Source organism: Periophthalmus magnuspinnatus, chromosome 15 (assembly GCF_009829125.3).
Source record: "Periophthalmus magnuspinnatus isolate fPerMag1 chromosome 15, fPerMag1.2.pri, whole genome shotgun sequence".
In the NCBI taxonomy this organism is placed as follows: Eukaryota; Metazoa; Chordata; class Actinopteri; order Gobiiformes; family Gobiidae; genus Periophthalmus; species Periophthalmus magnuspinnatus.
The window spans coordinates 17723341-17746076 of NC_047140.1; the positions used below are offsets into that span (position 1 = coordinate 17723341).

General features: G+C 39.8%; 3 protein-coding genes across 3 annotated transcripts in view; 1 reads left to right on the plus strand and 2 right to left on the minus strand.

Moving 5' to 3' along the window:
- The window catches only part of LOC117382311 (serine/threonine-protein kinase 32C-like), a 187171-nt gene that overhangs the window by 1232 nt on the left and 163203 nt on the right, over positions 1-22736 (plus strand). The gene's annotated exons all lie outside the window — the stretch shown is intronic.
- On the minus strand, positions 2243-3716 carry LOC117382310 (keratin, type II cytoskeletal 8-like). The gene has a single exon (XM_033979443.2). It carries the CDS (start codon positions 3665-3667, stop codon positions 2243-2245), a length of 1425 nt encoding a protein of 474 aa, XP_033835334.1. The 5' UTR covers positions 3668-3716.
- LOC117382309 (intermediate filament protein ON3-like) lies at positions 8162-9699 on the minus strand. The gene has a single exon (XM_033979442.2). The coding sequence runs from the start codon at positions 9697-9699 to the stop codon at positions 8275-8277; it is 1425 nt and encodes a 474-aa protein (XP_033835333.1). The 3' UTR covers positions 8162-8274.

A 22736-nucleotide genomic window follows, 5' to 3' on the forward strand; every position in this document is an offset into this window, starting at 1 on the left:
AGTGTGAAATGTATTTACGCTCGTACACCCCCATAGGCATGAATGTGAAGGCTCGTCTGTCAGGCTATATAGTTCTGTGTGCTCGAGCTTCCACTGACCCTGAACAATGGTGATAAACTAAAACCATTACACATAGAGTTGTCATGCTATGACTTGGGCAATGGGCGTGATAACATTGAAAGAAATGTCAGCGCATGCAATGTATAGCTGCACACCACACATGTAACAATGTTGAATATTAGGCTGCACTATATTCAAGGTGCACTATGTAACTTTTTTGGTGGATGATCTGATATCTGCTTGTCTCCAAGGATATATTACAATTTGACACAGCGTGGCATTAAACTTGTATATCTAGCATTTATTTAAATTAGGTGTTATACCTTGAAAAATATGCATTCTTCCAGTGAGAGGGTCACCTCTCCTCTCATCTGACCTGCAACTTTGCCTGGTGGTGTCCCCTTTTTATATCCATGTGTAACAGACATGGGAAATTTCAGCTATTTTGACATGATTGACAGACAGACATGCTTAATTAATTCACAGTTGTACATGATTTGATTGATTATTAGACACATTATTATTGAGAATGGCTTTAAACATGATTGATTTGAGGTTCACTGACACCCCCCATTGTTTTTATGGTGTCATTTTCAATTTAATTTCTGAACGGTGTTATTTACAAGGTGCATTTGAATGGCCCACATAATTTAGTCCTTATGCCTTGAACTAGACTTCAGTTCTGAACAGTACCACCACGGCGAGGCACGGGCTGTGAGCAGGTGAGCTGTTGTAAGCCTGTTTTTAACTTTTTATGGCTTCTAAATTAACATTCCTTGTGAAAAAGGCAACTTAAATCATCTTCTGTGTGTAAAAATCTGTAACATATTTAGAAAAAGTTGAATGCTATTGGGAAATATTCCAGGAAAAAGCAGTAACATCTCCATAGAAGAGAAGAACAAGGTGGCGGACACACCCCCAGAAAAGTTACACTGTGAACCTTTTAAAGAAGTTTAATAAGTATAGTTTAGTTAAAATCTCCATTAAAGCTGGGCTCTTATCATAATGTTACTTCATCATGTATAGTCTCACAATTACTTTATTTCAGTATAAGTAAAAACTAAGGTAAGGTAATAATATTTCACAGGAAAATGAACTATGCTTCATTTGCTGTTGTTACATTAGCAAATCTATTATGATTGACAGCTCTAAAAGCGTTCCAATTATTCAGAGCAGACTGCACAATGCTAATCTGCCAATTCCTTTGCATATGCTGTATTGTAAACATCTTAATCAGTGTATTTTGTCTTCATGACTGTAACAAATCCACTGATAATTAAATTCATCCTTGGCTATTATGTTCTATATAAACATCACCAACTGCAAAATCTTTGACTAATCTGAGTGAGAAGCTTTGGTCATTTAATCTTGATGCAAAAAAAGTTGTACAAAGTTGTATCTGTAGGCTTGATTTTTTTTTTTTTTTGCAATGTTTCGAGTTTCAGGCGATTCTTATGTCACATTTTTCAAAAAGCTGCTATGAGTCACTGCTTTGAAAGGCTTGCATTGCACATCACTGTACAGACTGATTACGCTGCACTTTCACAGCCTGGAGTGCTATTTTATGTCCACAGTATGCCTTAGACAAATGACAAGGAGCTTCACTGCTTCAATTGTGAATCTTTGTCCAATTCATATTGTTCACAAAATGGCTACTGAAAGTCATTCTAAAACTTTTTCGACCTCAGAAATTATGCGGTCTTCTCCATAAACAATTAAGTATCATCTGAAGCACGGGTTTATCAAGTTAATCAGTTGGAATTTTTAAATTTCTTTAAACTTTTTTTAAAATTAATGAAATAACTTGTTAATCATTGGTAAAAGCTCTTCAATCTTATATATTATATATTTAGATTTGCATCTATATGGAATGGACCATCATTGTATTTAATTTGCAGTAGATAGCTGACCAATGAAATTATCTTAACCCTTTAAATTCCCTAATAGTAAAAATATAATTAGATAAATGTTAATTGGTGTTGTAAATGAAAAGATCTTGCTGCATTTATATTTCAGATTTATTAGATGTTATTCCTGTATTGCCATTTGAAATAAAGCATGATCAACCTGGGTACAACAATGTTTACAGGAATATTAAACTTAACAGAGAAACATTCAAATACAGTTTCACATATAAATGTGAAGTTTAACACTCTCAGGATTTGAGTGACTTGGTCTTGGTTCAGTAGCGTCTGACGGAGCTGGTGGTGCTGACAGAGGACCTGCTGATGCCGCCTCCCATTCCCATGGATGAACCTCCGTAGCCAAAGCCAGAGCTGGAGCTGAGGCCTCCGGCACCAGCGCTCACTCCCCTGGAGGACTCCTGCACGTGGATGGTGGCATTGATGCCTCCGCTGGCCAACCTGCTCTCCTCTCCCTCCAGCAGCTTCCTGTAGGTGGCAATCTCGATGTCCAGGGCGAGTTTGACGTTCATCAGCTCCTGGTACTCACGCACCTGCCGGGCCATATCCTGCTTGGCTCTCTGCAGAGCGTCCTCCAGTTCTTTGATGCGCAGTCTGGCGTCCCTCACAGCCAGCTCTCCGCGCTCCTCTGCCTCTGCGATCTGGGCTTCCAGGCTGGCCCTCTGTCCCTTCACGGTCTCGATCTCGTTTTGGAGGCGGGCGATCATGCGGTTCAGCTCTGCAATCTCAGCTTTGGTGGTACGGAGGTCGTCGCCTGTCTGTCCGGCAGAGGTCTGCATCTCCTCATACTTCTGCTTGTACCAGCTCTCGGCATCGGCCTTGCTCTTGTTGGCGATGTCTTCATACTGAGCGCGCACTTCCGCCACGATGGCGTCCATGTCCAAGTTGCGGCTGTTGTCCATCTCCACAATGACGGAGGTGTCTTTGATCTGGCCTTGCAGCTCGCGCAGCTCGGCCTCGTACACAGCACGCAGGAAGTTGATCTCATCCTGGAGAGCGTCCACCTTGGCCTCCAGCACCATCTTGTTCATGTAGGCAGCATCCACATCTTTCTTCAGCACAACAAACTCATTCTCTGCAGCAGCGCGCTTGTTGATCTCATCTTCGTACTTCCTCTTGAAGTCCTCCACCACACCCTGCATGTTCTTGAGCTCTCCCTCCAGCTTGACCTTCTCGTTGCCCAGGCCGTCCAGCTGTCTGCGGAGGTTGGCAATATAGGCCTCAAACATGGCATCCAGGTTGGAGCGGGCGGTGGTTTGGTCCTGCAGCAGGCTCCATTTGGTCTCCAGCATCTTGTTCTGCTGCTCCAGGAAGCGCACCTTGTCTATGAAAGAGGCGAAACGGTTGTTCAGGGATTTGATCTGGTCCTTCTCATTGGTGCGGACGGCCTGGATGGTGGGGTCGATGTCGAGCTGCAGAGGGGTTAGAAGGCTCTGGTTCACAGTGACTTGAGTGATTGGTGGAGCCACATAGCAGCCACCACCCATGCTGGAGGAGAACATGCCACCACTGCTGTAGCCACCGCCAATGCCAGCAGAACCTCCGAAGGCAGAGCCAGAGCTGAATCCACTGCCATAGGCAGAACCAGAGCTGAAGCCGCTCCTCTTCACAGTGTAGCTGGAGGTGGCTGGGATCACAGACCTCTTGGAGCTGTAGCTGGACACAGACATGGCTTTCCTGGACATGTTTGCAGCGGCTGTGAGCTGAGAGCTGAAGAGGAGATGCTTCAGTAAAGACCAGATGCCTCTGAGTGTCCTACTGCTTGCTGCTGTGGTTTATATGCAGTGGAGCGGGGGGCGGAGCATTGTGGCTGGGACCAGGGCCTACCTGCAGAACAGGTTAGGGGTGAATCCACTCTCGGCTGTGGAGCCACCGCCCGAGGGGCAGCCGATGGAGAGATAGTGGTCCAGGTCAACAAGATTCTCCTGCTCTGCATTTTAACACTAAGCCTGGGGTGCTCGTAAAGGCCTCTATCAGCCTCTGACAGGGAATATCAATGACTCAAGTAAAACACAAAATGTTTGGATTGGTTGAACTGAGCTCCGCATTAAAACACACACACATTTGCAGCTCATTTTTTGTAGCTCTTTCTAAATTCAAAATTTGTTTTGCAATGTACACGCTTGTTATAGTCGCATGACTTGTTCCTCTAATTAACTAGTTTTTCATGTGAGTTCTGGAGTCCTGTCTCAGTAGTTGCACTTGTGCATTTGTGCACTTTGAATGCACTTCACAACAAGGAGCTGAAGTTCTCAGGATGTGCCTCTGTCTCTGAAATGTTTTGATCAGTATTTCACTAAAATGTTGGAAGAGAAAGGACTGCAATCAGCAATTTGATTGTATTTAAACCTGAAGCATTATTTTCCATTGCTTTCCAACATATTCCACCCCCACTTGTACTTCCTACTGCTACTTAACTTACCTAGTTAAGTCTTGCCACTAAAATATTACATAAAGTGGGTGGATTTGTGTAAAATGTGCATATTATCTGCCTACCTTCTGCATTGATCCATAGAGAATCAATAGATAAGGATGACCAATACCAATGCTGTGCTCATTTAAAGAGCGCTTTTGTCTCCTCGTCAAGCTCGTTCTGAAAATATGGGGGACAAGTCCTTTCCAGCAGTAGCCTTCTGACTGTGTAGCATACAACTGAAGATATTTCTAATAATTCATGATTTAAGTTAACTATTGTTATATTTTTCATCCTTTGGGGTGCCCCAATGTCAGATTGTTGTGTTGTAAGCAATATAATCTGATTTAGGTATATAAAATTCATATTGATTATTTTTACACACTGTAATGCATTCAAGCGTGCAAGATGCCATAAACCCACCACTAGGGGGCACAAGTCAGCAAGGGGGCAAGTCACGGTATGTTTCAGTCCCAAGTATGGGGAAACAGAATGTGATGTCATAAATGTGTTGTGTTAACCAATCTGCAAACCATTAAGTGGAATAGCAGCAGAAGTTTTGTTGTGGCAATCTAATGTTCAAAAATGGATAAGGTGTGTTCTACGTACATATAAGAACAACTGAAATGGTTTCTGAATTATCAGGAAAAACAACACTTTTTCACAGCTTTTAGATTTTCTAAAATGTGAGTACAGGGGTTAAACCTTCATTTCTTGTAGAGTGTTGCCAAAAATGCATGAATCATTAATCATGATTATGGATGTCACAGTGTAATGGTGCAGATATTGCATTGTAAAAGCAATTTTAGAAGCAAAATGTCTGTGAAATGTAATGTAGGCCACTAAAAATAAACTTGCATATAAAGGGCCTCTAAACTCTCTCAATTTTGTAGATGTAAAACATTAATGTTATTTTTACCAAATCTAATTCATTTTCAAATATGCCTTTTCTATTACTATGAGGGACCAAGAACAAGATGTACATTTTTTCTTACACTAACATAAGTGAAAATAAATGTGCACATCGAGACATAACCAAGATATACACAAGTGCAATGTTTATATCACTTAGAAGCCATCAGATATTTGGGATTATTGGTTCATTATATTTTTTTAAGATCTAATTTCAGTTTCCTGTTAAAAATCAACAAAGATGAGAGAACTTTGATGCTTCTTTACAGCTCATTCTAGAGCTGTGGGCATACATACTAATACCATATTCTGAAATACATCTTATGCATTTCAGAATAGGGTTGGCAAATGTATCGAAAATCAGCTACTAATCAATACTAAAACTAGTATCTAAACTATACTCATTTGAGCATGTATTGACACTAAAAATCACAGTATACCTGACCTGTCCCACTAAAGAGTATTGAGCCTCATTCATGAATGGTTTCTTAAAAAATCTTTCAACTTTAAGAGGAAGCTGTGAGAACTCTGAACTAGAATCACAGTGTGTTCTTAAGCAGCCAAATTTCTTCTTAAATGACAGTTGTGCCTTATTGACCAACATCCAGATACAGACACCACAACATTCATTAACATTTCATTTACATCTCCCTCTAAAGTTTCCATATGTGGCCAATATGGGCTTGGCATTCTGACATGTGAAAATGTGAGGGAGAGACGGAACAAGGAAGTCATTTAGAGCACGTCTATGGACTACCACTGTTTTATTTGTTTAAAATGTCCAAACAGACATGAGCCCACTCAGTGAGGGTATATTTAAGTCACCAACTTATCGAGCTAAGCGAGCACTTTTATCTCATTTATTGCGCTTTCTCCTAGAAACGCTCTCACGATGAGTAGAGCAGGAGCATCTAAGTGTGTTTTGGTCATGAAGGTTGATGGGGTTGCAGAAGTGTTGAGTCCAGCACACTGACCAGGCACAGGGCCGTAACATATGAAGAGCACTGGGGCTGGGACAGGCTGAGGCTGTCACTGCAGCCTGTAAAGGTGGTTAGATCAAATAGGCAATATGCTCTACAAAACTCCTCATAAATGTAATTGTATTGTATAGAAATATTTTTTACAAGAAATATTGTAAGAAAATGCATAACTTTCAGTCAGGAGGAATTAGATTTTTTTTTTTTTGCATTATCATAGCAATAATATTAAACAGCACAGTTTTGGTGCTTGTGAGTGCTCCTGCCTGTTTGTAAAATTAGTTTTTCCAGAAGAACATTTTCAGTTAAGAAAATGTTTGTAAGAAGGCTTTAAGTACAAATTTGTTGGTAATAACTCTTCATGAGTGAGGCCCAATGAGATTGACTGAGGCTGAGCACATACTGTAAGTCTATGCTCAGGTCTCTGCTCTAGCTCCTGTGGCTCAGAGAATGGACTTTAAAGCAGCTCTGCTTGTGAACAAGTCTCTCTATGTGTGACATGCTAGTGCCATATGAACCATATGGCACTCTGGGCACCAGCAGGAGGCTGGTCCCTGATGTCCTCAGAGTCAGGACTAAACATAAGGAATCAGCATATCAGTTTTATGAATTACTTTGTGCACAAATTCTGATATACAAATAAATTTGCCTTGCCATTGTGAGCAGTTTTGTATATCTTTTGCACAAACTTTGATGCTCAACTCAACTTCCTAATGAATGATCAGAATGTGTTAAGCTTCTGCTCACCAGGGGGCACTGCAGTGGCAACAAAGTAAAAAAAAAAAAAAGTCTTTTTGTGTATTATTGGGGAGGCAGAGGGGACTGGAATCCTGTTTTATAATTAACCCAGTGTATTTTATTTTTTGCTATGGCTACTGCTATGTTTCTATGATGTCCTTGACAGAGAATGATTTGGGTGTGGGAGTAAATAAATCTGACTTCTTCCTGAGCATAATACATTTGTCTTGCTTTTTGATATTGTACTGTGTCAAAAGTATTAACAATCAATACTAAAACTAGTGTCAAAAGTAGATACTCATTTGAGTATTGTAAATATTGATATTAAAAGTCACCTTTCAATAGCTTTATCTTGAGCTGCCTCAGCTACTCTAACGTCCCCAATATATACCCCCATCGACCACTATGGAACATACCACGACAACAGAGGGACACGCAGATACACACACATAGATATAAGGCCACATGGTAATATACAAGAAAGTACAAAGATTTAATGCTGAAAATGACATTCTGTTGTCTTAATAAAGATTATTTCCTTAGTATTGAAATTGCATTTGAAATGATAGTAATGTGACAACATTATACTCAAAATTGTTTGCAGTAATACTTTGGTAGTTATTGATCTTAGTTATATTATTATTAGATTCTATATTTATGTCTGGAAATTTTACTAAACTTGTGATATTTTTACATGGTAGTGAACCAAAGATTAATTTCTACCATCAAGATGTTTTGTGTCAGTGTATATATAATAACACTAGATATGTTTGTAGAGGAAATTATGTTTCTTATATAACTGCAGCCATAGCGACTTTTCAAACTGCAATTTTAGCTTTGTTTCAATAAATCTTGCAGTCCTATTCAGCACCCAACTCCTTCAATATAAAACATTTAAATGTTAGCACAGTGTAAATGGTCATTTATTAGCTGTTTTGCACTGCTGCAGTAGAGTTCAATAGACTATTAATTCAAGCATTTCCTGTCCTATAGATCCCCAAAATAACATCTATATAATATTTGTGTTAACTCCTGAGAAGAAAGAAATAGTCAGTTAGTAATGTTTATCTCAATGAGAAGGACTTGGAGGTTGAATCTCAGATTTATTTGGCGTCAGTTCTAAATAAATCTGGTCTGAGAAGCTTTACAGGAATATTAAACTTAACAGAGAAACATTCAAATACAGTTTCACATTTAAATGTCCTCCCCTCTAAGTTTAACACTCTCAGGATTTGAGTGACTTGGTCTTGGTTCAGTAGCGTCTGACGGAGCTGGTGGTGCTGACAGAGGACCTGCTGATGCCGCCTCCCATTCCCATGGATGAACCTCCGTAGCCAAAGCCAGAGCTGGAGCTGAGGCCTCCGGCACCAGCGCTCACTCCCCTGGAGGACTCCTGCACGTGGATGGTGGCATTGACGCCTCCGCTGGCCAACCTGCTCTCCTCTCCCTCCAGCAGTTTCCTGTAGGTGGCGATCTCGATGTCCAGGGCGAGTTTGACGTTCATCAGCTCCTGGTACTCACGCACCTGCCGGGCCATATCCTGCTTGGCTCTCTGCAGAGCGTCCTCCAGTTCTTTGATGCGCAGTCTGGCGTCCCTCACAGCCAGCTCTCCGCGCTCCTCTGCCTCTGCGATCTGGGCTTCCAGGCTGGCCCTCTGTCCCTTCACGGTCTCGATCTCGTTCTGGAGGCGGGCAATCATGCGGTTCAGCTCTGCAATCTCAGCTTTGGTGGTACGGAGGTCGTCGCCTGTCTGTCCGGCAGAGGTCTGCATCTCCTCATACTTCTGCTTGTACCAGCTCTCGGCATCGGCCTTGCTCTTGTTGGCGATGTCTTCATACTGAGCGCGCACTTCCGCCACGATGGCGTCCATGTCCAAGTTGCGGCTGTTGTCCATCTCCACAATGACGGAGGTGTCTTTGATCTGGCCTTGCAGCTCGCGCAGCTCGGCCTCGTACACAGCACGCAGGAAGTTGATCTCATCCTGGAGAGCGTCCACCTTGGCCTCCAGCTCCACCTTGATCATGTAGGCAGCATCCACATCTTTCTTCAGCAGAACAAACTCATTCTCTGCAGCAGCGCGCTTGTTGATCTCATCTTCGTACTTCCTCTTGAAGTCCTCCACCACACCCTGCATGTTCTTGAGCTCTCCCTCCAGCTTGACCTTCTCGTTGCCCAGGCCGTCCAGCTGTCTGCGGAGGTTGGCAATATAGGCCTCGAACATGGCATCCAGGTTGGAGCGTGTGATGGTTTGGTCCTGCAGCAGGCTCCATTTGGTCTCCAGCATCTTGTTCTGCTGCTCCAGGAAGCGCACTTTGTCTATGAAAGAGGCGAAACGGTTGTTCAGGGACTTGATCTGGTCCTTCTCATTGGTGCGGACGGCCTGGATGGTGGGGTCGATGTCGAGCTGCAGAGGGGTTAGAAGGCTCTGGTTCACAGTGACTTGAGTGATTGGTGGAGCCACATAGCTGCCACCACCCATGCTGGAGGAGAACATGCCACCACTGCTGTAGCCACCGCCAATGCCAGCAGAACCTCCGAAGGCAGAGCCAGAGCCGAATCCACTGCCATAGGCAGAGCCAGAGCTGAAGCCGCTCCTCTTCACAGTGTAGCTGGAGGTGGCTGGGATCACAGACCTCTTGGAGCTGTAGCTGGACACAGACATGGCTTTCCTGGACATGTTTGCAGCGGCTGTGAGCTGAGAGCTGAGAGCTGAAGAGGAGATGCTTCAGTAAAGACCAGATGCCTCTGAGTGTCCTACTGCTTGCTGCTGTGGTTTATATGCAGTGGAGCGGGGGGCGGAGAATTGTGGCTGCTGGGACCATGAGCTACCTGCAAAACAGGTTAGGGTGTGTCCACTCTAAGCTGTGGAGCGTCCGCCCTTGGAGCAGCCAATCAAGACATAGTGGTCCTGGTCCACACGATTCTCCCGCTCCACCCCAGGCCTCTGTCACCTTCTGACAGGGAACATCAATCACTCAAGTCAAACACAAAATGTATGAAATGGTTGAACTGAATGCATTTTTACATCATATATCATACATGCATCATATTGGAATAACTGAGTCAATAATATTGAAGGTAAATATAGAGGAATAAAACATAATTATTGAAATTGAAATAGCCAGAGCCTTGAAAGAAGAGGGATGAGGAGTTATAACGCAGGAGAGGTTTATTTAATGTCGGAACCTAGGACCTGGAGACACCCTGAACACATTGCGGTAGTATTGTTTAGTCTAGTTCAGTCCAGTCCACCTATGCTTCATCTGTAGGGAGTATTATACCTCTGATGACATAGGCCAAGCTGAGATAAGGACTGAGCTGGGGTCTGGCACAGTAAAAAAATGCAATTTTTCATCAATAATCTTAATCAAAGTACTGCTCCACAGATGTAGAAACCTCTGCGAATGTGGAGTGGACTTGTATTGTTTCTGTAAAAACACATCTGCTGTCATTTTATTATGCAATGACTGAAGGAATGAGAGGAATGAGAGTAACTTAAACATTTGTATTCTCCTCACAAACTGCAGCCACTGTACACACTCTACAGTGCAGCCTACACACCAGAACTCATGTGCAGATACTGTATAATGCATTTCACTGTGATTAATTGAAAAATGCTGAAGTCTGATTGAGCTGTTTGAAATATGGACGATTTGAGACACAGCTAATGGAGTAATTAAGACTAGATTAACGTCATGCTTCGGAGTAATTTTATTCCATGGTAGCACACAGGAAATAAGCCTCTTGGAAGTGAACCAAATGTGATCATGGGGAATCAGTCAAAATCTTTAAAAATCAAATGATGATCCAAAGTCACAGCAGAAAAAGCTAAGTAAATGGGTCACTTCACTGCAGGAATGAGGGATAAATTCTGTATGTATGAAGCCTTCATTGCCCAGATAACCTAGATATGATGTCTTTGGACCATGGCTAGATGTAATGGAATGATTTAGTGTTTAATGCTGATAGGTGCTTTCTGAAACTGGAATTTAAAAAAGTTGTATTTATATATATATATATATATATATATATATATATATATATATATGGGAATAAAACTCAGAGTACTTCTGAAATAGTTTGGATTGAAGGGAATGGATTTTGTGCTTCAGGCCAGAAACAAAAAGGTCTTATGCAAGTTTGAAGTTTTCATAACATTTCTGGTATGCCCTTAGATTTAAAATACACAAAACAATAAAGATAAAACTATTTTAGCACTTTTTATGATCAAAATACAATCTTTTTACTGAAACTGGAATATTACTAATAAGGCATTTATAGTTTATTTTAAATTCATTTTTTATTTACTTTAAAAGGCCCAAAACTAAGTAAAAACAGAAAGGTGGACCTGATGAGGCGGCCAAACAGAAAAAAAGGACCTGGCACTGGGCCATCCCCGTACAGGGCCGTAGAAGCCTGTGCTGACATCGCTAACCTAACGAAAACATCCCCAAACTAATCTTATCAAACAAAAGGCGAAAACAAGACAGCCGGTCCCACCAGGTCAAACACAGAAAGGCTAACCAGCCACGCCCCAAAACAAGCATAAATATAGAAATCGTGTAAATAATGGGTCAAAGAAGCGTCAGCACGTAACAAAGACCAGCACACAGCACCAAGTGGAAGTTCTGTGGTCAGGAACACAACTCTGAACTTCCATTCTAAATACAGAACTTATTTGAAATATACATTTGTAAAATAAACTGAAAATTAACTAAATGTATTAAAAATTACATGTTGACCCAAATAAATTGAGAAAAAACATAGAGGAATAATATTGTTAAAACTTATCCACTCGTACTTCTTCAAGTGACTCAAAGATATTGAGAAGCTGAAGACCACTGAAGTGTAGAGTGTTGTGTACATGTGGAGGGTCAAGTGGAGTGTGTAAATGACATCACCTGCTGTGGTATGTAGAAATAACTTTTGACCTTTCTGCATATACTTATGTCACGTTAATTGATTTGATGTCAGGTACATTGCAAGGCAGATGCAATCAATAATTTGCAAAACATATTATTTTTTTTTTATTTAATCAGGAAACTTCCACTGAGATTATGATTTAATTTGAAATAATAATGTTTAAATAGTTTGTCTTTAGTAGGGGGAGGACATCTAGACCGACACAGGAAGTCCCCCCTGCCCAGGAATTGAGCCCAGCATCTTCTTGCTTTAAGGCAAGAGCACTACTGCGCCTGTATAATGTTGAATAAGGCAGTGTTTCCCAAACTTTTTTGTGTCGAATATCCCCTAAAATTTGTCTCACAATCCAACTACCCCTTTCAACTCACCTACCAGGCAAAAAAATTTGTTATATTGTCTTTAGTATATAATCTTTTTTTTTTTTTCTTTTTTTTTAATAATATTGATGTCTAGAATCCGCTTAAATTATTCTTAAATATGTCAATAAAATGGAATAAGGTGCCACATACACATTAAAGGTGCCCTGCAAATGCAAATTATTCTGAAAATTGTGAGGGAAAAAAATAAAACAACCTGAAATAAATCTTACATTGGCATTATCTTTCATCTTGTTTATTTCTTCCTTGATTTCTTCTCGATTGTGGTCTCCTTAGAAACTGCTTTTGGACTGTGGCATATGGGCTCCATTATACAGACATTATAACATGTGATATTAGAGCCTCCTCAGTGCAGAACCGTCCAAACATAATCAGGTCGCAGTCCAGACCAGCTGCCACAGGGCTTCTGGGTAAATGCTGTTTTTTTTACTGAAATCTGTGCAAGTGATTGGACTGCACTTCTCAATGCCTTTTCAGTCACCAAAATCAACAGATGGTGCGTAAATGGAGACTACTTGATATTTCTTTCTGCATTTTAGTGAATTGTAGCAGCATTTTTAAATATCATAAATGTGTTCGTTTTCTTCTCGGGTCTTCAGCCATTTGAAAAGGGTTGAATATCCTTTTTTACAGGTTGGTTTTGAAGTTTTGCATGTGGCGTATTGTTCTTGTTAACATAACTGTAGTTGTGTTTTATTTCATTCACACATGTCTAACACAAATCCGGCATATTTAGGCTGAGTTGTCTCAAGCTGAAAACACTCTGTTCCACCTTATGATGTCATGTGGTAATACAGGAAGTGCTCGCCTGTGTTTTTAAACTTAATTCACTAGAATCATTTGGATGATTTCAACCCTGGAATTGCCGATCTAGAATGAATAAAAAGGTAAAAGGCAGCTGTTAACTTGAAAACTACCACTTCATGACATCACATTGAACAGAGCATTTTGCACTTTGCAGATATAGGCAGACTAATAATAAAGGGTTACTCAATCATGTGTGAAGGAAAATTCCAACTCCAGGTATGTTTTTGCGGAAGAAACACAATTATAATATGGATTAAAGTGCACAACAGTCAAATTTGCGTGATATAGGACTTTTCATTCCAGCTTTTGTTGTGTCATTGGACAAGACATTTCACTCGCTTTGCTATATACGAATGTGTTAGTGCGCGATTGGTCCTGATCAGAGGAGCCAGTGGCAGAGATTGACAGATTTTTGTTAGTCTACCCCAGGGCAGCTGTGGCTACAAGTGGTCACTTACAGTCATCAGGTGTAGAGACATGTTTAGGCCTGCACAATATATTGCAATTGAAATAGCAATTTGAATAGATGCAATTATCAAATCGCAATGACTGCAGTTATTTAGGTAATAGCTGTTAACAACAAAATCCAGAAGTCCTGAATTTTTATTGCAAAAATAAAACCCTTTTTTGTTGTTCTCTACAAATATGTCCTGAACTGCATGGGATTCTTGAATTAGTTTAGCAATTTAGATTTCAGTCTTTTCTCAAATATTGTGCAGGCCTGTATCGACTTATCGTTGAGTATATGATAGCTGGAACAATATATTTTTATCCTCAGTATATATCATGTGTACATTTTCTTTGCAATGATGGGAAGAATAAGTATCTTCTATGGCTAATTATGGCTTCATTCTGGTACTAATCTTTTAATGATTCTGTCTATTTCAAAGTTGTTTACTGGGATTATCCTGCATTATTTTTTATTGTATCAATGGCATAAAGTAGTTTCAATATTATCGTTTATCGTTGTATTTCTCTTATATATTGTGCTTCAAAATGTGTTAGCGTGACAAGTCTTTAATGTTGGGTTTGGAAGTGTGTGAAATGAGCACGCATTATAGATTTGCATACATGTTCACATGCAAATAAACCCAAAGCATATACTATAGATTTATTGACAACTTACTACAGCTTTACAAGTCTTATGCAACATTTATGCCATGTCAAGTGTTACTTCTCTGTGTTTGTAAGCTGCTGTAGTTTCCAGCAGGTTTTCACTGGCCAGTTTCAGCGACTGGTCTGACGGGCTTTAGTAGGTGAGAGGAGGATTTCAACACTTGTTTTATGTAGGATTTCAGCACCTGTTTTATGTTGTTGAGTGAAAAGGGACTGGCCTGATTACATTTCTGCACCTAAAGGCATGCCTTTTAGCTCTTTATAGAGTACGTTTACTTGGTTGAAAGTGAGTGCTGCCACACTTCTGGTTGGGTGGAGCAGAAAGGAGCAATGACCTTTTGTTCTGAAAAGTAAGACCAGTAAAACCACTCATGGAACAGGACTTCAAACTGAGATATATAAAGTTTATTGTAGATGTGTATGTTTCAGAGTAGTAGGGGGAGGAGTAGTATTAAGAGGAGTAGTATTAAGAGGAGTAGTAGTAAGAGGAGTAGGAGTAGTAGGAGTAGTAGGAGGATGAGTAGTATTAGTAGTAAGAGGAGTAATAGTAAGAGGAGTAATAGGAGGATCAGTAGTAGATGTAGTAGTAGGAGTAGTAGTAATAAGAGGAGTAATAGGAGGATCAGTAGTAGATATAGTAGTAGGAGTAGTAGTAAGAGTAGGAGGAGGGAGAGGGGTTGGAGTTGGAGGAGTAGGAGGAGCAGTGGTAGTTGTGGTAGTAGGAGTTGTAGTAGTAGTAGTAGGAGGAGGAGTTGTAGGAGTAGGAGGAATAGTGGTGGTGGTGGTAGGAGGAGTAGTAGCAGGAGTAACAGTTGTAGTAGGAGGAGGAGTAGGAGTGACGAGTGCCTGACGTGAATAACAGCACTAGTCCATTTTAAACAGCGCTCCACTGTTATTCCTCACTTGCCCATGATTCCGAGCCTTCTAAGTATTCACAGTGATGCTTTTATAAGCTATTTCTCAGCTCTTTTGTAAAAGTACAAATTAACTTGACTCATGTTGACACTCTTGATTATCCAAAAGTCTACAAACAATTTCAAACTGTCTGCAAGCTGGGACACAACACACACACAAGAGTTCGCAATGTTTTTCAATCCAAGGTGTAATTATTTTATTTTCACACATAAACCGCCATGTTTGTTTTGACCTAGACCACATGTGTCAAACTCAAGGCCCGTGGGCAAAATGTGGCCCTATCTACAGCCATATCGAGGCAAATGCATATGCAATATTTGTAACTTGAATAAGTAATAAATATAGAAACAGTTAATTAAAAAGTTAAAAAAGTATTTAGATTTGTTTTACATCTGGCCCTTTGAGAGCAGCCATTTTGCTGGTGAAAATGCGTTTGACACCTCTGAGCTAAACTGACCTAGGACTGTCACGATAAACACTATATTGATTTATTGCTTTATGCCTTTACTTTATGGTTTGGTTTCAGTATATTATCATTTATCATCTATAATTACTCCAGCAATATATCGCACTTCAAAATGTGTTATCATGACAGGAGTAGACTGACCATGTATTTCTCTGATTGGTTAATCCGCCTGTCAGTCACGCCAATCCGAGCTTGAAAATATATGAGTGTTTCTCTAATATAAGGGATCTTGTGTGTCTTAGCTGGCTCTGCATACGCTTTCCACCCCCACAAAATATGCAGGGATGTATAGACTAGACTTTCTTACATAAACCATCATATTGTGTAGATTCAGATCCGCCTAAATCCTTCAGTGACAGCGGCGATACTTTCTGCGCACATCCAGTCTTGTTCATGTAGTCTCCTAACCTTATTATCACATCTTTTTGTCTGTTTGCTATGAGGAGTTGTTCTGCAGAAATGAGTCTCTGATTGGTTTTGACAGACCACAGCTGACAGTGGAGTACTCTGTCTGTCACATGGAGCAGGGTTAAGACACTGGACTCGGGGAGGGGGAGTAGAGTGATCATTCGAAGTTTTATTTCTTAATATTAAAGGATCTGTGTCATATTTTCCATTTCACAGAGTAAAATGAGCTTTGCACCATTACAGATATATGGTAAAAGCAGCTCTAAGGGTCAAACTGAGACCGCTGTGTGTGGAACATGAGGGGGACATTTGAACTCTCACCTTTTGACCCGATGAATGGTTCGTTGATAGAAATGTACTTCAAAGTTCAAAGTAGTAGTAGTAATAGTATCAGGGGTAGGAGTAGGAGTAAGAGGAATGACCTTTTGTTCAGTGAGACCAGTAGTAGTGGTAGGACTAGTAGTAAAATGTAGGAGTAGTAGAAGTAATAGGAGTAGAAGTAGGAGTAGAGGTAGAAGTAGGAGTAGTAGTAGTAGGAGTAGTAGAAGTAGTAGGAGAGTAGGAGTTGTTATAGCAGTTGTTGTAGAGTAGCAGTAGAAGGAGTAGTAGTAGAAATAGTAGTAGAAGGAGCAGTAGAAGGAGTAGGAGTAGTAGTAGGAGTAGGAGTTGATGTAGGACTAGTAGGACTAGTAGGAGTAAGAGGAATGACCTTTTGTTCTGAACAGTGAGACCAGGAGTAGGAGTAGTAGTAGAAGGAGTAGGAGTAGTAGTAGGAGTAGAAGTTGGTGTAGGACTAGCAGGGGATAGAAGTAGTAGGAGTAGTAGTAGAATTAGGAGTAGTAGTAGAAGGAGTAGGAGTAGAAGTAGTAGGAGTAAAGTAGTAGTAATAGGAGTAGTAGTAATAGGAGCAGTAGAAGGAGTAGGAGTAGCAGTAGGAGTAGTAGGAGTAAGAGGAATGACCTTTTGTTCTGAACAGTGAGACCAGGAGTAGGTGTAGTAGTAGAAGGAGCAGTAGGAGTAGTAGTAGGAGTAGAAGTTGGTGTAGGACTAGCAGGGGGTAGAAGTAGTAGTAGTAGGAGTAGTAGTAGAAGTAGTAGGAGTTGTAGTAGAAGGAGCAGTAGTAGGAGTAGTAGGAGTTGGAGTAAAAGGAGTAGTAGCAGAAGTAAGCGAAGTAGGAGTTGGTGTTGTAGGAGTTGGTGTCGTGGGAGTAGTATTAGTTGGCGTAGTAGTAGGAGTAAGAGGAGTAGTAGGAATAGTGGCAGGTGTTGTTGTAAGAGTTGTAATAGCAGTATAATAGTTATAGATGAAATAGTAATTGTTTGTAGGCATAGTAGTATAGTTGTAGGATAGTAGCTGTAGTAGTGTGGTTGTAGTAATTGTAGATTGATGACAGGTTACAAAACGCTTCACAAAGCAGACCTAAAATGCAGCAAATCCAGTAAGACCTCATAGAAAAAGGAGTGTGGAGAGAAGTTTTTCTGCTGGAATGTACTTTTGAACCAAGCCTCCTAAAACCTTGTCACTTGTATTTTAATCCCATATACAAACACACAGGTGGATTCCTTTGTCTAATCCAACCACCAAACCCTCACTAATAGTAAGAAAAATGTACTTGAAAATGAGAGTTTACTTTACATACATATCTTGAAAGGTATGGTGCAGTTGTGGAAAGTATTGTGAATGTTTTGAAGACAAGCAACACTGGAGTAAATAGTTTATAATGAGAACACAGGAATTTAAACCATGAGATTATTACTGACTTAATCCCTAAAAGATTAGATGAGTATTTGTGGATTTTCCTTTCGGTTATTTTTTTTTTTTAACATTGAATCTCCCGTAGTGTTGTACAAGCTCCTGCTTTCCATTTGAAATGAGACATCACACATCAGATTGCTGTGAAGGAAATGTATTCATTCTATGTTACTGTCCTTGTGTCTTATAGCTGCAGGTAACCGACATCTTCATCTCTAGTAAAGGAGTAAAAGTAGTTTCCCCATAAGAAGGATATTGAAAATCTGCACAGTCGGATCTCTGTGCACTACCTGCGTCTAGTTATTAAACATTTTATTGATCGCATACACTGAAGTCAGAGCTATATGCTGTAACACTTTGGGATGAGCTGTATACAGGTGATCTTATTTATTTATTTGTTTTTACCACAGTTTCACAATCATAGTTTGCTTTACTTCTGAATTAGTATAATTTAATTAATTGGAATTAACCATTGGATTTATGAAGCACATTACAAGACATCCTTTACAATGTATTAATCATGCATTCCACATCCACTAGTAAGCCACAGCTGCCCTGGGGCAGGTTGACAATCTGCACCATCAGCATCTCTGACCACTACTAACACTCACAACATTCATACTAGGCAATGCAATGTGGGTGTAGTGTCTTGCCTAAGGACACAACAGCAGTTTTGGTCATTGGCGCCCCACTGCGGCCCCTGCTATTCCCATCGGTCTCCCATCCAAGTACTAACCAGGCCCGGCCTTGCTTAGCTTCTGAGCTCTGATGAGATCAGGAGTTGACAAACCTGAATTTAATTTAGTTGTAACTAGAGATCGACCTATGCCGTGGCTGGTGCTGATACTGATTGTTTTGAATTTAGAGCAACCGATACGCTCTGTTGATATTTTTGGGCCCATATATGGGTCGGTTTTGATCATTTCTACGCAAGTTATATGATTTGAAATGGCAACAAACTTATCCACGACTTTATTTCACTGCAGACCCATCAGAGAGAGCAGTGTAGTCACATTTTGAGCAGTACCATCTTCACATTAAAATGTTCAGATTAAGCTGAGCATCTCTTGTTCTGTCAGATGGTCAACTGAAACATATCGGCCCATCACACTGTCCATCTCTAATTGTAACCTTTAAGTGTTGAATTTGTGACTAATTTAGTTCAGAAATTTAAAAGGACTATAGACAGTGTATTCTTATTCTTACAATGCACTTTAAGCTAAATATATTTGTCTACCATTACTCTGCAATTTGTTTGTAATATCTAGACCTCCTACCTGCCTAATAGTAACTGCCCCGACTGGTTTTAAATGTCAAAAAGAACTGTTGAGATATTCAGACCCAAACTCTACAAAAACTGTGTGGTTTATAGAATGAGCTGAAATCACAGTTACAGGTGTTTTAAAAGTGAAAAGTATTTATGGTTGGTTTTGCTTCTCATCTTCTGCTTATGTGACGACAGACAAACTGCTTGGTATTTCAGGCTTGTTTAAAATGTGTTGTGTTTAGTTAAAGACTAGATCCTGAGAAGTCGGTGGGCCTGTCCTCCCTGTAAAGTAAGTTTTTACTCTAAGAACTACAGTCAAATAATCAATTGCAACAAAACACTTAAATAAATAAGCTGTATAAATGCATCGAGAAGTTATATTAAAGCTACAGTATGTAACTTTGTGGAGGTGGAATGTCACCTGGATTAGTCCATGGAAATAAGTTAAAACCATACTTCATTCTCCATGGCGATACTGAGGCCAAATAAGAGCCAGGTTTGTGGAGATGCAAGCCTGAGTACACAAGTAAGGACGCACGTTTTTCAGTACAATAAACATAATTCAAATAAGAAATAAAAGCTTTTATTGTACTTGATTTTTTGGCAAAAAGATTACGTACTGTTGCTTTAACTGGTACATACATGAGTTTATATTTACACGCGTTTTTATTTGAAGTTCATGTTGAAGTAATGCTTTGTAATTTTTTTTTTTTATCATGATGAATTCAAACAGACAAAGTAAATATTTTAAACTTTATATAACTATCAAATTTACTGTTTCATTATTATGTGCCAAATAAATGAAAGCTTTAGTGTTGACCAGTGTGTTCACCCTCACATTACAAATGCCTTTGACTTAAAAAATATAACAGCTTAAATGAGCTGTGGGCTGCAGGAGCACAATAATGTGGAAAAATAATTATTTCTACATTACCGTGTGCACTGCAGGCCAATTTGATTTTCTGCCCACAATCCAAAAAAATTCTCAAACAACCTTCAAAAGTCGTGATAAAACAGGCTAACGCGAGCAGCTCCTCTCCTCTTATGCTCATTTTACACAGCACATTTAGTTTTGCATAGCTGCTCTTTAAAATGGAGTGTACTCGTTATAAAGTTGTAGTTTTTTGTTAATTTTGGTTGTTTAATAATTATATTTCTAAAGTCTCTAAGCAACTGCACTTGCACTTTTCACATAAAGATTAATTTAAAGTACTAGGGGCATAACTCACAAAACTTAAATCTTTCATCATTCTGGTCCTGTCTCTTTCTGCATACTTCTAAGGGAGGGGCCCATTTGTTTCTGTGCAAGCTTCAAATACCTAACATTTGTTTTAGATGCAAGCCACAGGTCTGCATCAGTCTTTTTTATAACTTATTTTAAAGCAACAATTAAAATTTATGATCTACAAAGTCAATTTAAACTTCTATACACCTTTATTATTCAAAAAGTTGCGATAAAACAGGCTAACGTTCGCGTATATCCAACAGTGCTCCAGGTCATTGTGCATATTACATGAGTTTTTTCAAAGCAACACTTTAAAATTTCATCTGTATTTATAATGTTGTAGGTTTTTAGCAATTGTGACTCTTTGGTAACTATATTCCTAACGTATAAATAAACTATAGAAAAGTGCATAACTCGCACTTGTCACTCAAAAATGCACTTAATCTGATGCCGTTTGTCTTTACGTTGTCCTGAGGGAGGGACCCGTTGGTTCTATGCAAACTTCAAATACCTCACATTTGTAGATTAGACACAGGTCTCCATCAATCCTTTTCACTGATCCATCCATAACCTGGACAATCTTGTCACTAGGCCTGTCGCAATAAGGCAGGGCAAGGCAAGTTTATTTGTATAGCACAATTTTGAGACAATAAGTAATTCATAGTGCTTTACAGAATAAGAAAGACATTAAAATAACAATATAACTAATCAAAAATAATCCGCAAATAATCTTCATAAAATTAACATTAAAAGAGAAGAGTGCAGAATATAAACCTTTCAGTCGTAACAAAACCGTTTTGAGCCTGGATTTAAACATTGTAGAGGCCTATCTCACATCTTCAGATAAACTGTTCCAGGTTTTAGTTGCATAAAACTGATACGCTGATTCTTCATGTTTAGTCCTGACTCTGGGCACCAGCAGGAGGCCGGTCCCTGAAGTCCTCAGAGTGTGAGATGGTTCATGTGGCACTAACATGTGGGAGATGTGCTTTGGTGCTGGTCCCTGGAGAGAATTATTCACAAGCAGAGCTGCTTTAAAGTCTATTCTCTGAGCCACAGGAGCCAGTGCAGACACCTGAGCACAGAACACATGTGCTCGTACTTCCTGGTTCTAGTCAGGACCTGAGCAGCAGCATTCTGGATGTACTGCACTTGTATAAATAAATATATATCGACTTATGTTGGTTAAAAAATGATAGATTGAACTTTGATGTTTTAGCACTATGATTAAGCACTAAGATACTATATTGTGCTATTTACAATATTTATTGCAGCTCATACTTTTTAACAAAATAACATTTATCAGGCTTTCGATGGCATAAATTTGTTTCAGTATTATCATTTATTGTCTATATTTTTTCAGCAATAAATCACACTTCAAAATGTGTTATCGTGACACACCTACCTGTTACTACTGTATTGTAAGTCAGTTTTGCTTCAAGTTAACTTACTATTTAATGAAGTAGCTGGAGGTTAAGCGACACTTTATTGCCCCCATAGGAAAACGTGTCCTGTGTGTTTGGCTCATGTTCCAGTGCCGCTCTCAGGTTCAGTTCATGAGGCTGTTTTTTGGTCAGGACTACCTTAGCTGGAGGATTTTACCTATTATGCACGTTATAGGTTGAAACTGAGAACCAGGAAGAAAGCCACAAAGACACAGGGAGAACATGCAAACTTCACACAGAAAGATCCCACCAAAAAATTTAAACAGGGCCTTTCTGTTGTGAGGCAAAATTGTTAGACCCTTTTATTATTCACATTTTAAAGAACCAAAAGTGTAACACAATTTTAAAGGCAGAATTTTCAGTACTACTACTACTACTACTACTGCTACTACCGAAGTGTTCATAGGTGTATAGCTTTCTCTTGATTTGACCCCTGATCCTCGTAACTTTTTTCACGTTTTCTGCATGCTTGTTGTCTGAGGGTGTCGACTGAGCTGGTTGCTATGCAAGCTATAGGTCGCTAAATAGACAAAGGACATAGGTCAACTTCAAGCCACACCTTTTGTAGTGCAGCTTATGTGAGAAACTAGAGTTTATCTAGTACATTCCAACATTCTATCAGTCAATTTCGTCTTTATTAAGGTCCAAATATTGCACAAAAAATGATTGGACCATACTTAACGTTATATGCGATACGTTTATGTTCTTTTATTTTATTTTTGCAGTCATTTAATCTGCCAAAGCACAGGTAGCACACACATGATTTATATTTACAAGCCTTGTCTTGTGCACGGACGTGATAGAGAAGAAGAGGAAAAAGTGAATGAACTCTGCTCTAAAACTCAGGGCGAATCCGCACTCATCTTCAATTAGAAATGTGGACAGAGACAGAAGTTTTGAAGGCTTGTCTCCTGTTGCTCTCGCTTTTTCCACACTATTGTTCAATCCATAAACTCACAGAGGAGCGTATCACAGTAGGATTCATATCTTCCTCACTGTTTAACGGATACAGA

Bases quoted from the DNA above. Each gene is read 5' to 3' on its own strand.
- LOC117382310 (XM_033979443.2), bottom strand. From the start codon at position 3,667: ATGTCCAGGAAAGCCATGTCTGTGTCCAGCTACAGCTCCAAGAGGTCT.
- LOC117382309 (XM_033979442.2), bottom strand. From the start codon at position 9,699: ATGTCCAGGAAAGCCATGTCTGTGTCCAGCTACAGCTCCAAGAGGTCT.